Source organism: Azolla caroliniana, unplaced genomic scaffold, assembly GCF_043228905.1.
Source record: "Azolla caroliniana isolate FFs.n. ecotype wild unplaced genomic scaffold, voAzoCaro1.0.p SCAF_22, whole genome shotgun sequence".
In the NCBI taxonomy this organism is placed as follows: Eukaryota; Viridiplantae; Streptophyta; class Polypodiopsida; order Salviniales; family Salviniaceae; genus Azolla; species Azolla caroliniana.
In genome coordinates, this window is record NW_028230457.1 from 9,889,676 (window position 1) to 9,907,800 (window position 18,125).

General features: G+C 42.4%; 1 protein-coding gene across 1 annotated transcript; it reads right to left on the minus strand.

Annotated features, from left to right (window-relative positions):
• Window positions 1–713: 713 nt before the first annotated feature.
• On the minus strand, window positions 714–3,606 carry LOC147849961 (pentatricopeptide repeat-containing protein At1g06140, mitochondrial-like). Its single transcript, XM_087337231.1, has 2 exons — window positions 1,754–3,606; window positions 714–1,676 (listed from the first exon to the last, which is right to left on the minus strand). Exons 1-2 carry the CDS (start codon window positions 3,604–3,606, stop codon window positions 1,658–1,660), a joined length of 1,872 nt encoding a protein of 623 aa, XP_087193357.1. The 3' UTR covers window positions 714–1,657.
• Between the last annotated feature and the right edge of the window lie 14,519 nt (window positions 3,607–18,125).

Sequence of the window (18,125 nt, forward strand, 5' to 3'; positions counted from 1 at the left end):
AGTTCAATAGTTGCTTCCTTCTCCTCCAGGACCATTTCCTTTGCCACGTACACTGCTTTTGGTGCGTCCCAAGTCCCAAGGTCCACCTCTTCTAGTTGAGATGCCTTCACTCGTTGAGATACCACCATTTCTCGTTCCAGCGATTCCTGCGCTTGTGTTCACAGATCGCCTCCTGATCCGGCTCCTTAAGGACTTCCTCTGAGTGCACGACATATGGTGTGACGGCTTCGGTGATATCTACTTCAAACAACGGAACTATCTTCGGGTGTTCATCTACGTGCCGGTTAAGCCAAAACTGAACTGTTGCCTATTCCTAACACAACCCCCTTAGCGTAGAGCATTATTATTGCATGGCTAAACTTTTCAGCCACTCTTGGATATTTGAAAAAGCATTAGAAATGATTGAAGAGATGCCTTTTTCTGTGAATCTTACAAGTATATGCAATCTTGTGGTCAATGTTACCAAAGTTCATTTCTCCTCCCCCAATCCACAAAACCTTTGGAATTTAGGGATCTATATTGAAAAATGGGCCTCATATGTGGAACCATTTATCACCACAAGAAGAAGTTGCATTATCTAGTATGCTTAATAACTCCCCTATGCATAATACAATCCCTATATTTCTAAAAGGAAAATGTTTAACTAGCCATGTGTTTGGCCTATTGATCAATGAGAGAAACTAATAAAAGATAAGAGTGAAGTAAAGCATATAGATCAATAAATGAAACAAAATGATTATACTACAAGAAATGGTACATTTAGAACATAACATAAAAAATAACGTTTCGCTATTAATTCACTAGGAAAAATAGCTACACTTCCTAACTGTAGTAAACTAGCAGAGTTGAGGTTTAAAATTAAAGGCAATTCTAAAATGGCTTTAACTCAATTGTTTTATCCTTAAATTTGGATGTCACAAAATTATTCTGAATATGGAGCTCTTAAAAAAATAGAATTCCTTAAAATCTGTTCAAAACGTACGGGTAAGGTATGAGTATCCATATGCTAGTGTTTTCTCTCTGTGTTTTGATTAGTATACCACATTCCGCATACATATCAACCACGACATTCTCGACACAGATCTTTCTTTCATACCATATGTTTACAACTGAGAAATGCATGATTTCACAGCCCCCCAACCTAGTTCATACATTGGCACATTTCTTAACACAACAAACGTAGGTCATCGACAGAATTTCTCCATTATGCATTTGTTCAAAGGAATTTAGTGCTTCTTGGGGCCCTCCATCTTTATACTCCAGCATCACTGTTAACCTCACATTCACTGTCAATCACCTATTGACACATGATTCTTTTCTCATGGCATATTTTTAAATTATGAGTAATGGAGACAATGAAGAGCGTCAATATCATCTCCTTGATGGTTATCAAGAAAGCTTGTACAAGATAGCAACAACCGTAGATAATATTTCCTTTTCATCTTCTAGCACCATTTTCGGCTATAGTGAAAATAATTAATGGGCATACCTGCAAACCAAGAATGAATGCAGCTATAACAAACATATTCGATGACCAATAGCTATATAAACGAATATAGGGCATACTTGTTTTACATCCATTCTTCAATCAGGTTCAATCCACCAATTATCATGACATCCTCGGCTTGCTAATATCATTGATTCTATCTTATTCGCCTCATCTTGCATAGCTGCATCTGCATAGATATTGAACATACAAACGTAAACCGCTGGTTCTTTTATATCCAGCTTCACTGCATGTTTGAAAGCATACCTCCCCAGCTCGACATTTCTCCATTTCCTACAAGCACCTAATACAGATAGCCAGAATCGAATGCTCGGATGAAATGGCATTTTCTTGATTAGTTCTATTGCCATGCTTATATGTCCGGCTCGGGCAAAAAGATCAACCATACAAGAATAGTGCTCGGGCGTATATACAATACCATAGTCATTAATACCCAAGAGCTCAAAGTATTCTTGTCCTTTCCGGACTAGACCTGCATGACTACATACATTAAGAATGTTAACGAATGTTACAAAGTTTGGCTTGATACCTTTCTCTAGCATTTGGTTGAGAATAAGGAAAACACTTTTACTCTCTCCTAGTTGGGCATATCCTGTGATTAGTGCAGTCCATGATACTACAGTTTGAACTGAAAGCTTCTCGAAAACCTCTCGTGCTTCGGTAAGTAAACCACACTTTGCATACATATCAACAACAATGTTCCCAACAAGGATCTCTCTTTCATATCCCATCTTTACAACCTCAGAATGTAGCTTTTCTCCCTTTACTAAAGCTCCTATTTTTCCACATCCCTTCAAACAACAAATATAGGTCACATCACATGGAATTATAGATTCATTTTGCATTTCCTCGAAAAAATAAAGTACCTCTTCACCATATCCAAGTTCGGCATACCCGGTGATTAAAGCTGTCCATAAAACTGTATTCCGGGTAGGAAGCATAAAAAGAACAGATTGTGCTTCCGAAAGGAAACTACATTTACAATACATATCGACCAAGCTACTGCCGACAAAGATATCTCTATCGAAACCCAGTTTGGTAGCATTTGAATGCATGTTTTGGCCCTTTTCTATCGATTTAATGCTTCCACAAGCTCTCAAACAGCATACTAATGTGCCAGCATCAGGACAAAGACCTTCACATTGCATTTCATCAAAGCAATTGAAGGCTTCTTCACTATTATTACCATGTTCCAAATAGCCTCCAATTAAAGCAGTCCAAGAAACGACATCGTGGGTTCGAATCTTCTTGAACACTTCTCGTGCCTCAGGAAGGGAGCCACGTTTAGCATACATATCGACCAAAGTGCTAGCCACGACAAGGGATGTGTCTAACCCTTTCTTCACAATTTCATCATGGATTTCCTGGCCCTTACTCTCGTACCCAGGGTTGTCACATGCCTTTAGGACACAAACATATGCAACATCATCCATGAAGAGACCCTCTTGTTGCATCTTGTCGAGGTAATATATTGCCCTTTCGCCATTTCCGAGTTCAACATAACCTGCAATCAATGATGTCCAAGTCTCCATGCTTCTCAGAGATGGAATTTTATCAAACACTTGTTGTGCATTTGAAATTGAACCACATTTCCTATACATATAGATCAAGGCATTTCCAATAACATCCTGATCATGTTCATTTTTCATAAACCTTAAACTCTCAATTTTTTCATGAATTTCCTGACCTTTGTCAATGTCTTTGAGGTGAGCACATGCTTTAAGCAATGCAACAAAGGTGGATACATCAAGCATTTGTATGGCATCATCATCTAGAAGAATTTTTTCAAAGAGAGAGAAAGCATGCTCGACATGACCACATTTAACATAACTCATGATGAGAGAATCCAACATACTCTCTCTTCTCACCCTATCACTTCTTTGCTCTGTTCTAGGATGAGACACATGTTGATGGGAATGGATCATGCTATCCACATGTGGGGACACACACATGGCATGATGATCACCAGGAGAAGGGTGTCTCTCAAGCCCTGTTCTGGTGAGGAGATCATGAATGTACAATATTCGGGTGAGGTTCTTCTCTCTTCTGAAACAGAGTAAAAAGGAGGAGAACCAATGTAGAGATGGTGATGGGGGCATACCTTTTATTCATCTGCTTCTTGTAAGTGACCAAATGATAGTGTCTGTCCCAAGGAAACCATGGGCCATCCGACACAACTTTATCTCACAAAAATCTATTCGGCCCGACAATCCCATGCCGACGAACGTGGCCCCCCGCCTTCATTGGCTACGACACGGATGAAAGATACTATGGCATGGCTCGCCAGAAGTTGGACACGATCTAGATTTGCATGGACACGTCCTCCTTGGCTCCAGAAATTATGTGCATTGGCCCTAGAATCTCGTGTTCATGAACGAAATCAAAGTTTGATATTTGATTAGGTGCATCGCCCATTCCCTATGGCTATTGAGAACATTAAGGGGGAACGCCAAAATTCATGCCTTCATCATAGGACAAGAGTTTACCCTTCAAGTGGTATATTTGGATAGAACCTAACCATGGCTATTGATTAGGTTCATCAGGGGGGGATCATCATCATTGGAATGAAATTATGTGCATTGGCCCTAGAATCTCGTGTTCAGAACGAAATCAAAGTTTGATATTTGATTAGGTGCATCACCCACTCCCTATGGCCATTGAGAACATTGAGGGGGAACGACAAAATTCATGCCTTCATCATAGGACACGAGTTTACCCTTCAAGTGGTATATTTGGATAAAAGCAATAGCCAAGTAACACTTAACATCACATTTTGTGACGTTTCACCTGAGATAGCTAACCTACATGGAAAGCAAGAAATAGTTTGTTTGGATAATCCACTAATATAAACTATGTATGTTAGGCTTGTGACATTCCCCAAGGTTATTGTGCATATTATAGAATATACTGGTGATAGCAACCTATGGTGTATCAAAAGATTATTGTTTTTGACAAAAAATAAAACATGGAAACTTTTTATACTATAGTAGTACTAAAATTTAAGACAAAAACAATTTCGGCAAAAAAAATCTTTCTAGGGAGTGGGGTGGGGGTTATGGCAATAAAAATGGAAAATGGGTGGAATGGTTGTAAGAGGATCCTTACCATTTTGGGGGTTATTTCACCCACATTAAACCTTCTTTTCAACTTTGAAGCTTCTTCTTCCTCATCATTTTTCTTCTAACTGAGCATTCTCCTAACTCAAAATTGAACCGTATGCATGACTCATTCTCCTAACTTACATTTGAAGCTTCTTCCATGAATTATTCTCCAAACTTAGGTTTCAAGGTTCTTCCATGAATTATTCTCCAAACTCAGATTTCAAGCTTCTTCCATGAATTATGCTTCGAACTCAAATTTCAAGTTTCTTCCATGACTTGTTCTCCTAACTCATAACTGGAGTTTCTTCTATGAATCATTCTCTTAACTCAAATTTGACGCTCCTTTCATGAATCATTCTCCTAACTTAGAGTTGAAACTTCTTCCATGAATCATTTTCTTAACTTAGATTTCAAGCTTCTTTTTGGAATCATAAATGGTTTGCAGATTCGGAGCTTCTTCCATGAATTGTTATCCTAACTCAAATTTCAAGCTTCTTCCATGACATGTTCTCCTATTTCATATTTGGAGCATCTTCCCATGAATCATTCTCTTAACTTAGATTTCAAGCTTCTTTCATGAATCATTCTCCTAACTTAGAGTTGAAACTTCTTCCATGAATCATTTTCCTAACTCAGATTTCAGGCTTCTTTTATGAATCGTAAACAATTTTAAGATTTGGAGCTTCTTCCATGAATCGTACTCGATTTTCAATTTTGAAGCTTGACTCTTATGTGATTTCTTGTCATATTCAATTTTATATTCATATTCCTTATTAGATCATTGCATGTTCTCATATTCGTCTTTCGTTTTTCATTTCATCACTTTTATATCTAAAATCACGGTTTTCTTGTTTATAAATTTTTTATGTCCCTATCATATTCTTATTCCTTGTAAGAATGCTACATTTTTCATCTTTCTATCACGAACACACCAACCACGGACTACGACGGAACATGGATGACAAGGCTACGACTACTAACTGGAATCAGAAGTGACGAGGCTAGGAACTGTAGAAGTTGCGAGCTACAAGACTGTGAACATAGGAAGCTAGGGTTAATTAGAGAGCATGAAGACAAATATGAAGATCAAGGAGACAATATGGCATGAAAGGAGAATACTAGATTGATGTGTTAATGACTAGTGTTGAATCCCCTAAAAGGGACCAAGGAGGTTACACGTATTTATACAGGTTCCGAGATTGAATATCTCTAGAATATACTCATCTAGAATATACTGTACAATATTTCTAGAATATACTAATGACTAGAATGTTGTAATTCTGAAATGTATTATATGCTAGATTATATAATACTAAACCAATTTATATACAAATGCATGCTCATATCAAAATGGTTGAGTGTGTCATCATCTTGTTGATGTGAGGTTGTAGGTTCAATCCTCACTATATATGTATTTTATGTCACTATGTCATGACACTTTCTTCTTTTATTTCTCCTTTTTTCATTTATGAAATCATATTATAATTGGTTATGAATTATTAATATGATTCTTTTGTGATTCTTATTGATTTATTACTCTTGCATGTCCATTTGGTAACATTAGTCTATTATTTCTTATTGTAACCCTTATTACATTAATTACTTTTATAAACACTCTTTCTTAATAATACATATATTGAAAATGGCGGTCATCAATGAGATTGAGGTGTCTTGTTTACAGATGGACCAATGTACAAACCAATGTCTAGATTGTTCTTCACATAGTCTAATACTTACTAGAGGTTACAAAGAGATTGAGCATGCAGGATCATAAGGACATTATTTAAAAAGTGTTATACTATTAAAATTTGAATTAGCACATAGAGCATATAAGGATTAGGAATTAGAGTATTTTGGAGGAGATTGTAGAGTTCATGAAATCATCTTTAGACTTAGTGAAAGGGGTAGAGAATGTAGGTAAACTTGTTGCAAAGAGAGCAATAGTTCACGTGCGTAGGCAAACGAGTAACTTGTGGTAAGTACAAAAATCACCCTATACACTTCTTGGAGATGACAAAGGTATTGAGTTTTCTATATATTTGATTTTATATATTGAGTTTTTTACTATAGACTTGTTGGGATTTCGGTCCCTTCGGATGGGATGGTCGGATGTCGGAGACGAATGCCGACAAGCCCGGTTTCGGTTTCGGATCCGGATGACGAAGACCCCGGCTTCGGTGCCGGATGACGAATGTACCCGGAGAGCGATCCGGATGCAGGGACATATCCGTAATATGTTCGCTATGGGCCCCTGAGGCTATAGTTGTAAATAGCCCAAAGTCATATAAGTATAAATATGACTTAGGGCAAACCTATTTTGTTGTTGCTGATTATTTTTTTCTGTTTTTCCACTCAAGAGGAGTGAAGAGAGTGCAGCCGCGTGAGAGAGAGAGAGATAGAGCGCGAGAGTGAAGAGGTAGACGCCTCTGTGTACTTCCGCCGCCTGTGGCGAGGACAGCGAGCTCAAGGTCGTCGCCTTGCAGCTCGCCATTGTATACTTACTCTGTATAGTGTTGGTTTGGAGTCTTGTACTCCCGTGGTTTTTCCCGTCTAGGGTTTTCCACGTTAATCCCTGTGTACTCGCGTTTTGGTTCTCCGTGTGGTTCCTATTTTCTGCTCCATTGATTCGCGCTTACTCGGCTGTGGCCGAGTGGTGAAGGTGAATAGAAGTGTCTATTCCTATCAAACTGGTATCAGAGCGACTGTTGCAGAAAATGGAAGGCGGCGGCAGCGGGCAGCCGATGATGATGGTGCTGAATGCACAGAATTACGCCGACTGGAAGATCAAGATGGAGGATCTTCTGATTGTTCGGGACCTGTACGAACCGATTGACAGGTCGGAAATACCGAAGGGGGTACTTGAGTCGGAGTGGAAGCTCCTGAACCGGAAAGCCGTAGCGACGATCCGACAATATGTCGATGTAAGCGTCCTACAACATGTGGCGAACGACACCAACGCATATGAGATGTGGAAGAAGCTGTCGGGCCTCTACGAGAGGAAGAATGCGTTGAACCGGACCTCCCTGATGAGGAAGATAGTGAACCTCAAGTACCGGGACGGCGAGAGTATGGTCGAACACGTAAGCACGTTCATGGGATTCGTGAATCAGCTTGCGGCGATCAAGTTCCCGTTGGAGGATGCAATGCAAGCCATCATCCTGATGTGTACATTGCCAGAAAGCTGGGAGAACTTGGTGGTGACTCTCAGCACCTCCTGCACCGAAGATAACTTGTCCTTACAAACGGTAAAGACAAGTATTTTGAATGAAGAAGCGCGTCGGAGAGATAAGGAACCGACCTCCGACCCGAAGATGTTGTTTACCGAATCGGATCGGGGAAGACAATGGAACCGGAGTCCGCAAAGACGGGAGAAGTCGGGGACCCGGTCGCAGTCAAGAGGAAGGCCCACATGCTTCCACTGTGTGAAGCCGAGGCACTTCCGAAAGAATTGTCGGCATTACCGAAAGGATAATGGAACCGACAACACCGATTCGAAGAAGTCACCGGAGAGAAACGGTGCATACCGGGGAGCCACGGACCGGAATGGTTCGGATCGGCGAGGACAGGACCGGAAAGGAACGACGGCACTCGCGGCAAGTGAAGAGGAGATCATGCTCATCACCGAAGAAGGTGAACTAAACATTGCCGGCAATGAGACGACCTGGGTGGTCGATTCCGGAGCATCGTTCCACCTGACCCCGGAGAGAAGATACTTCTCATCCTACACAGCCGGCGAGCATGGCTGTGTTCGGATGGGAAATGAAGGTACGTGCCGGATTGCCGGCATAGGAGACGTGTGGTTGACAACCCCGACCGGATGCAAAATGCTGCTGAAGGATGTCCGACACGTTCCGGAGGTTCGATTGAACCTGATTTCGGCCGGGAGGCTAGACGATGAAGGCTACACAGGTAGCATCCGGAACGGCGTAATGAAGTTCAGCAAGGGGAGCCTGATAGTGGCTCGGGCCCGGAAAGTCAACACACTGTACCTGATGAATGCCCGGTTATGTCCGGAAGAGCTGAATGTGGCAGCCGACACTGCCGGTGAGCTGTGGCACAAAAGACTGTGCCACATGAGTGAGAAGGGGATGAAGAGGCTTGCAGAAGACAACCTTATTCCAGTGAAGCATGTGCACCTGGAGAAGTGCACCGATTGCCTGGCCGGTAAGCAGAACCGAACCTCCTTCCACTCAAGGCCACCGACGAGACGTAGCGCACCATTGGAGTTGGTGCACACCGACGTGTGTCAGGTAGAAACGAAGTCACATGGCGGAGCCCAGTACTTCGTAACATTCATAGATGATCACAGCCGAAGACTGTGGACGGCACCGTTGAAGACAAAGGACCAAGTATTGTCCGTCTTCAAAGAACTCCACGCGAGAGTGGAAAGGGAATCCGGCAAGAAGCTGAAAGCGATACGAGCGGATAACGGAGGGGAATACCGAGGGCAGTTCCAGGAGTACTGTCGCTCGAAGGGAATCCGACTCGAGTTTACTGTGCCGAAGACGCCGGAACTGAACGGGCTGGCCGAGAGGATGAACCGGACCATAATGGAGAGGGTCCGGAGTATGCTGGCACATGCGAAACTACCCAAGGGATTTTGGGCTGAGGCAATGTCGACGGCGACGTATGTGATAAATAGATCACCCTCAGTACCTTTGGACGGAGACACGCCGCAGAAAGTGTGGACCGGTAAGGAAGTGTCCTACCGGCATCTGAAGGTGTTCGGGTGTCTCGCATACGTGCATGTGGCAAAGGACCGGAGAGGAAAGCTAGATCCGAAGACCCGGCCATGCATATTCCTCGGTTACGGCGACGACGAGTTCGGCTACCGAGTATGGGACCCGGTCGACAAGAAGATATTCCGGAGTCGTGATATCATCTTCATGGAGAACAAGACACTCGCCGACTGGGAGTCGGAGAAGAAGATGAAGAGCTCCAAGTCGACCGGTGAGGATCAACTCTACGAGGAGTAGTCCCGACCGGCAAGAGACCGGTTAGCACTCGAGGACCCGGCCGAAGACGGAGAAGAAACAGAACCGGCCGAAGAAGATGAAAATGATACCGGAACCGGCCCCGATCCCGAAATTGATTCGGATGAAGAAGAAGAATCGGAAGAACCGGTTACCGAAGCTCCCGAACGGAGATATCCTCTAAGAGAGAGGAGAGCCCCCCGGAGATTTCCGGAACCAGAGCACGTGCTGCTAACCGACGAGGGGGAGCCGGAGAGCTTTGAAGAAGCAAAGCACGACACCCAGAGCCGCAGGTGGTTGAGTGCCATGCAGGACGAGATGGATTCCCTGCATGAGAACCACACATATGAACTTGTGGAGTTGCCGAAAGGAAAGCGGGCACTTCGAAACAAGTGGGTGTTCAAGCTGAAACCGGGAGATGCCGGAAACCCCCCGAGATACAAAGCCAGGATTGTGGTGAAGGGGTTTCAGCAGAAGAAGGGCGTCGACTTCGACGAAATATTTGCCCCGGTAGTGAAGATGACCTCCATCCGGACGGTGCTGAGCATAGCGGCAAGCATGGACCTCGAGGTAGAACAGATGGACGTGAAGACGGCATTCCTTCACGGTGACCTCGAAGAAGAGATCTACATGCAGCAACCGGAAGGATTCGAGAAGGAAGGGAAGGAGCACCTGGTATGCCGGTTGAAGAAGAGCCTTTACGGACTGAAGCAGGCTCCCCGGCAATGGTACCGGAAGTTCGACTCCTTCATGACCGACGAAGGGTACCTCAAAACGCAGTCCGACCACTGCGTGTTTGTGAAGAAGTTCGAAGGAGGAGACTTTCTAATACTCCTCCTGTACGTGGACGACATGTTGATCGTCGGACGGGACCAGGTCAAGATACGGATGCTGAAGAAGGCTCTTCACCGAACCTTCTCAATGAAGGTGAAGGGCACAGCGAATGTGTGCCTCCGATTCGGCTCCGGTAAACCCGAACTCGACGGTTTCACCGATTCGGATATGTCGGCTGATGCAGATACCAGCTGGTCCACATCAGGGTATGTGATGACGTATGCAGGGGGAGCTGTTTCATGGCAGTCGAGGCTGCAGAAGACGGTTGCGTTGTCAACCACGGAGGCGGAGTACATGGCGGCTGTTGAAGCCGGCAAGGAAATAATATGGATGAAGGACTTCATTAGAGAGCTCGGTATCCAACAGGAGGAGTACCGACTCTACTGCGACAGTCAGAGTGCAATCCACCTTGCGAAGAACGCGGCCTATCACTCCCGGACGAAGCACATCCAGCGAAGATATCACTGGATCCGGGAAAGGATAGAAGACAAGGAGTTCGTGCTGACAAAGATCCACACGGACGAGAACGGGTCGGATATGCTGACCAAGGTCCTCACACCCGACAAGCTGGAAGCATGCCGGAAGAGGATCGGATTGGAGAGACATCCCATGCCGAAGTGAAGGGGGAGTTTGTTGGGATTTCGGTCCCTTCGGATGGGATGGTCGGATGTCGGAGACGAATGCCGACAAGCCCGGTTTCAGTTTCGGATCCGGATGACGAAGACCCCGGCTTCGGTGCCGGATGACGAATGTACCCGGAGAGCGATCCAGATGCAGGGATATATCCGTAATATGTTCGCTATGGGCCCCTGAGGCTATAGTTGTAAATAGCCCAAAGTCATATAAGTATAAATATGACTTAGGGCAAACCTGTTTTGTTGTTGCTGATTATTTTTTTCTGTTTTTCCACTCAAGAGGAGTGAAGAGAGTGTAGCCGCGTGAGAGAGAGAGAGATAGAGCGCGAGAGTGAAGAGGTAGACGCCTCTGTGTACTTCCGCCGCCTGTGGCGAGGACAGTGAGCTCAAGGTCGTCGCCTTGCAGCTCGCCATTGTATACTTACTCTGTATAGTGTTGGTTTGGAGTCTTGTACTCTCGTGGTTTTTCCCGTCTAGGGTTTTCCACGTTAATCCCTGTGTACTCGCGTTTTGGTTCTCCGTGTGGTTCCTATTTTCTGCTCCATTGATTCGCGCTTACTCGGCTGTGGCCGAGTGGTGAAGGTGAATAGAAGTGTCTATTCCTATCAAGACTTCAATTTATGTTGATTAGATATTGTCATGAATACATAAGCATCATGGCTTCACTTGGGCTTCAACCCAAGTCCTTGTAATACATAATCAAGAACCTAACCATTAAGATAACATATGATCATATGAAATAATAAAAGCTACTTCTTGTAATAGACTGACTATTGTAAATGTTCTAGAACATTCTAGAACATCTTAGAATATTCTAGGTCTAGAACATTCTAGAATATCCTAGAACTTCTTAGAATATTCTAGGTCTAGAACATTCTAGAATATCCTAGAACTTCTTAGAATATTCTAGGTCTAGAACATTCTAGAACATTATAGAAATCACTAGGCTATAGGAACCTATAAATATAGACATATAATTCTTCTCAAACCAATTCGAATCAACACCAATCTTAAGCTTTCGTTGCCTATCTTGTATCCATCTTTATTCAATCTTATTAATACATTCATTCTTCTCTTGTTGTGATCTCTTTACACTCTATCTTTTCTCTTGGTTCTGACAGTTTGATTCAAATCCTCTCTCTCCCTCTCTCCCTCTCTCCCTCTCTCCCTCTCTCCCTTATCCTCCTCTATAAACATCATGAAACCATGGCCATCATCAACTCAGAAGAATATCTCACCCTTATTGTAGAAATGGAGAATCTTAAATCCAAGTTCACATCTTTCGAATTAGAGAATCAACGTCTTCTTGGGGATCTACAAAAGGTTACTGTGGAGAAGCAACAACAACAAGAAGAGTTTACGTGACGAGTGGAACAATTAGAATCGACAATTGTAATTTTACAACAACAAAGGGTCGAAGGTCAAGGAAGTATTAAGGAGCCCAAAATCAATCTCCTGGCTAAATTTGATGGTTCGAGGGTGCATTTCCAAGGCTTCTTGAATCAAGTGCGGTTGGTAATCCAAATGCATCCCATGCGTTATCCGATAGATGCATCATGAGTCGGGTTAGTGGGAAGCTTATTGAGTGGCATAGCATTGTCATGGTTTGCTCCACTACTAGAGACAAATTCTCCTCTACTACATATTGTCAAAGAATTTAAGGCTTCCTTCGGAGATACAGATCGGGTAAGAACGGCAATCAACAAGATTCGTACACTACGTCAAGGTGATCAACCAACCTCAACATATGCAGCTAATTTTTGCCTCATCGCAAGTGATATTCCTTAGGATGAACAAGCCGTAATGGAGCAGTTTTGTTCCGGTCTTCGTAGTGATGTGAAGGACTTACTTCTTACCTTCCCCGAGGATCCAAAATCACTTACATAAGCTATTAGTCGAGCAATATGGTGTGATAATCGTCTTTTTTAGCGTCCATGTGAGAGACAACAAATAACAAGATCAAGATACACACCAACTTATGCATCAGTAACGACGCAATCGTCTCCAAGGCAAACGTATAGCCCTGCTCCAACCCCAAGGCAAACACGTAGCCCAACCCCAATGGATAGGCCGACGCCCATGGAGATCGATATGACCCAACGTCAAGGACCATTGTCAGAAGAAGAGAAGCAACGATGCCGAGCAAACCGTCTGTGCTTATATTGCGGAGGTTCAGGACACATAGCCATTCATTGCTCCCATAGGCCTAGACATCAGGTAAATCACATTCACTATGACAATAAAAATGAATCCAACATTTTAGAAGCACTTAGTGATTCTAATATTATGAATAATCCACCCTTGTCCAATAAGTTTGAAGTCCTAAGACAATTAGAAGAGGAGTCAAACAAATAAGTCCGGCCAAAATAGGAGCCATTTGGTTGGACAACCCTAGCTCTGTACAATCGAGTGTAGGTTCCATTTCATCCAAGCATGTTAGTAGAGTCTTCTCAGCCCAAGGACAAGTTAGGACACCGAGTTGCCAACTTCACGTCCAAGCCCTCTTAAATACCGGAGCCAATTCTTGTTTCATGGATAGAGATTTTGCCCAAAAACATCAAATATCCTTGCATACACTTCCTTGCCCAGTTTCCGTAGTAGTGATTGATGGACGTCCCATAGCTTCCGGGAAGATATTCGAAGAGTCTGAGCCAATACACATACTCTTAGGTGATTTAGGATGTGTAGTTTCCTTTAATATAATCCATAGCCCCGAGCATCCAATTGTCCTTGGTTTGCCATGGTTCGAGCTACATAACCCACGAATTGATTGGAGGAGGCGAGAAATTTGGTGCCCTTATGCAGAAAACATCATTGCTAAGGATCGAATCCATGACTATTCCCTTAAAGAATATAGTTCTACCAATGCACCATCTCCTTTTCACCAAATCTCAACTATCACATTGCAACAAATGGGAGGAAAGGAGGAACTTTTTTTGTTTGCAATATCTATGACACCTTCTAGTGCCACTCAAGGGAATTCAGACATTCAAATTCCTGAAAAATATCAAGAATATGCTAATGTTTTCGACAAAGTCAAAGCTAGTGTACTTCGAAAGTATCGGCCATATGATTGTCCCATTGACCTCCAACCAGGAAAAGAGCCACCGTGGGGTCCGATCTACAATCTGTGACCAACTGAGCTTGAGGTTCTTCGAGAATAGATCGAGGAGAATCTTGCACATGGGTTTATTCGACATTCAAAGTCTCTAGCCGGTGCTCCTATGTTTTTTGTGAAGAAAAAGGACAGGTTGCTTCATTTGGTCGTGGACTATCGGGGATTAAATAAAGTCACCATAAGAAATAGGTATGCTCTTCCTTTAATCTCCAGTCTTTTAGAGCGCATTGGTGGGACAAAACATTTTACAAAGATTGATTTAAGGAGTGCATATAATCTTGTTTGCATTCGACCAGGAGATGAGTGGAAAACGACATTTTGCACTCATTATGGTCATTTCAAGTATACAATCATGCCTTTTGGGCTCACAAATGCACCCGCAATTTTCCAACATATGGCAAATAACATTTTCTGGGATTTTCTGGATATCTTTCTCATAATCTATTTAGATGATTTGTTGATTTACTCTAAAACACAGGAGGAGCATGATATACATGGCCGGAAAGTACTTGAACGCTTAAGAAAGTATGGTCTATATCTTAAACTTGAGAAGTGCAATTTTGATAGCGAACAAGTTGAATTCTTAGGTTATACTATTTCATCTAAGGTTATCTTCATGGATCCAGCAAAAGTCAAAACAATATTGGAATCGCAACCCCCACGTTCTGTTCGAGATGTCCAATGCTTCCTCAGATTTGCTAACTTCTATCGCAAATTCATACAGAATTATTCAAAGATCGTGTTGCCTCTCACCCAACTCACCAAGAAGTATCAAGCATTTGTTTGGACTATGGAAGCGAACACAACCTTTACTCAGCTCAAAGAGGCATTCACATCAGCTCCTATATTAGCACATATTGATCCCTAAAAGCCATTACCATTGAAGCAGATGCGTCAGACTTTGCATTGGGGAGTATCCTATCCCAACAAGGCAAGAATGGGCAGTCCCATCCAGTCGCATTTCACTCAAGAAAATTTATTGCTGCGGAGATAAACTATGAGGTGCATGACAAGGAGTTACTAGATGTGGTTGACTCTTTCGAGCAATGGCGATATTTCTTGGAAGGATCGCCTCATCAAATCATCATTTATAGTGATCACAAAAATCTTACGTATTTTCGAACGACTCGAGTGTTAAATAGGAGACAAGCTCGGTGGGCACAATTTCTAACTCGTTTTGATTTCAAGATCGTTTTCCGCCTTGGGAAGCAACAAGGGAAGCCAGATGCTCTATCTCGACGTTCATATCTCGCACCTCGACCTGGAGATCCGGCCTTCGACAACTAAAAGCAAATTCTACTAGGCCCATCAAAGCTACAAGCAACAACAGTTTATGCCACGCCGTTGGATTCACGCCTTGTTGATACTATTCGACAACAACTTCACTCTGATGATTTCGCTAAGGATGTCTCAGTCCACATTAGTCCAAGCCATGCATCTTGCTCCACAATGCCAAGTTCATCTCTGAGTCAACATTATCAGGAATTCAAGTGGCAAGATGGCTTACTCTTTTACAAGAATCTCCTTTACGTCCCTGATGGATCACCTCACCTTCAAGTATTAGAGCATTGTCGTGATGCCCCTATGGCTGGACATTTTGGTATTGCCAAGACCATGGAGTTGGTGAAGCGCTCGTTTTGGTGGCCTCATTTGCAAAATTTTGTCGAAGATTATGTTCATACATGTGACACCTATTGTCGAGCCAAAATACCCAAGCATCATCCTTATGGCTTGTTACAACCGTTACAGACTCCAACCAAGCCATGACAGTCTATTTCTATGGATTTCATTACAGATCTTCCACCTTCACAAGGATTTGATACTATTTTAACAGTAGTGGATCGGTTAACGAAGATGGCACATTTTTTACCATGTGTAAAGAGCATCAGTAGTCAGGAAACCGCATATATCGTTATGCGTGAAGTATTTCACCATCATGGTCTTCCAGACAATATAATTACTGATCGTGGTCCTCAATTTATCTCTCACTTTTGGAAGCACCTATGGGCAGGCCTCAAAATATCCTGCAAACTCTCTTCGGCTTATCATCCACAAACTGACAGACAAAAAGAGCGCACGAATCAAATGCTCAAGAAATATCTTCGATGCTTCATCAGTTATCAACAAGATGATTGGAGTAATATTCTACATCTCACTGAGTTTGCATACAATAACACAATACACACTTCTACCAATGTTACACCTTTCTTTGCGTACACCGGCAACCATCCTCGATGGTGTATCTTGGATCTTCCCAAGGTCGCTCGAAACCCTAGTGTTGAGCATCATCTTCATCGACTACATCGAATTCAGTTAGCGTTATCTTCACATCTTTAGACAGCTCAAGCACAACATAAGACTAACGCCGATCGCCATTGTCTTAAGTCTCCTTTCAAGGTTGGTGACCAAGTATGGTTGCTTCGTCGTCACATGAAGACTACCCATCCATGTGAGAAGCTCGATTATCAACGCTTAGGTCCTTTTCTCATCACCACGGGTATTAACAATGCCACCTTTCGTCTTAATCTTCCAGCACACATGTGGCTTCACCCAGTCTTTCATAGCTCTCTTTTGGAACCTTGTCGCACCTCTTCCATTCCTAATCGTGTCGTGCCACCTCCACTCTCTGTCCAACTTGTTGATGGCCCTGAATATGAGGTAGCTGCTTTTCTCGATTCAAAGATTGTGCGAAATAAGCTCTATTATCTGGTTGATTGGGTAGGCTATCCTCTGAGTGAACGCACTTGGGAACCCGTCAATAATGTTTCTAATGCTCAAGCTCTTGTCAAATAATTCCATCACCGTTGTCCAAACAAACCGGGTCCTACATTGTTAATGACAACTTCCACTCGTCGTTCTCGAAGGAGAGATAGTGTCATGAATACATAAGCATCATGAATTCACTTGGGCTTGAACCCAAGACCTTGTAATACATAATCAAGAACTTAACCATTAAGATAGCATATGATCATATATGAAATAATAAAAGTTACTTCTTGTAATAGACTGACTATTGTAAATGTTCTGGAACATTCTAGAACATCCTAGAACATCTTAGAATATTCTAGGTCTAGAACATTCTAGAATATCCTAGAACTTCTTAGAATATTCTAGGTCTAGAACATTCTAGAACATTATAGAAATCACTAGGCTATAGGAACCTATAAATATAGACATATAATTCTTCTCAAACCACTTCGAATCCACACCAGTCTTAAGCTTTCGTCGCCTATCTTATATCCATCTTTATTCTATCTTATTAATACATTCATTCTTCTCTTATCACTTCATTCTTCTCTTGTTGTGATCTCTTTACACTCTATCTTTTCTCTTTGTTCTGACAGATATTTATTGATGTAGGTTGACTTCTTCATGAACTTCAATCAACAACATCCAAGCATCAATCTTGGATTTCGCAAGCCCCAAGGTTTAAAACTTTTTTTGTTAGAAAGTTAAAAGAGAGGGCCACATGTTGTTGTGTGCACCACATTATAGTGGATTTATTAAGGTTTGGAGTGAACACCATGCATACTGATTCTAACGGTATACATAAGGATGGTTGTGTTTGCACTTGTGTAGTATGTCAACCAAATGGCGAGGATAATAGGTGTAATGCCTGAAACATGACCTATGTATCAAATTTTAAGTTGTGGAGATCTTTAGTTTGTGCAAAACAACAATCATCTAAGTGGCGTTATGTTTCATGTTTTTTAAGAACATGTAAGGTTACCTAGAACCATTATTTTGTAGATGTGAGCTTGATGTGGAGAACTTTGTTGTTGTGAAATAGAAACATTTAGAGTATATGATAGAAAATATTAGGAAGGGACTAGTTAGGAAGCGTATTACGCAAGTATACAAGGAGACATGTGTTGCTATGCTTGTATTAGAGTTTAAGAAGCAACTTGGTGAGTTCATTCCACATAACTTTAGGAGTTATTGGCAAATTTCATAGTT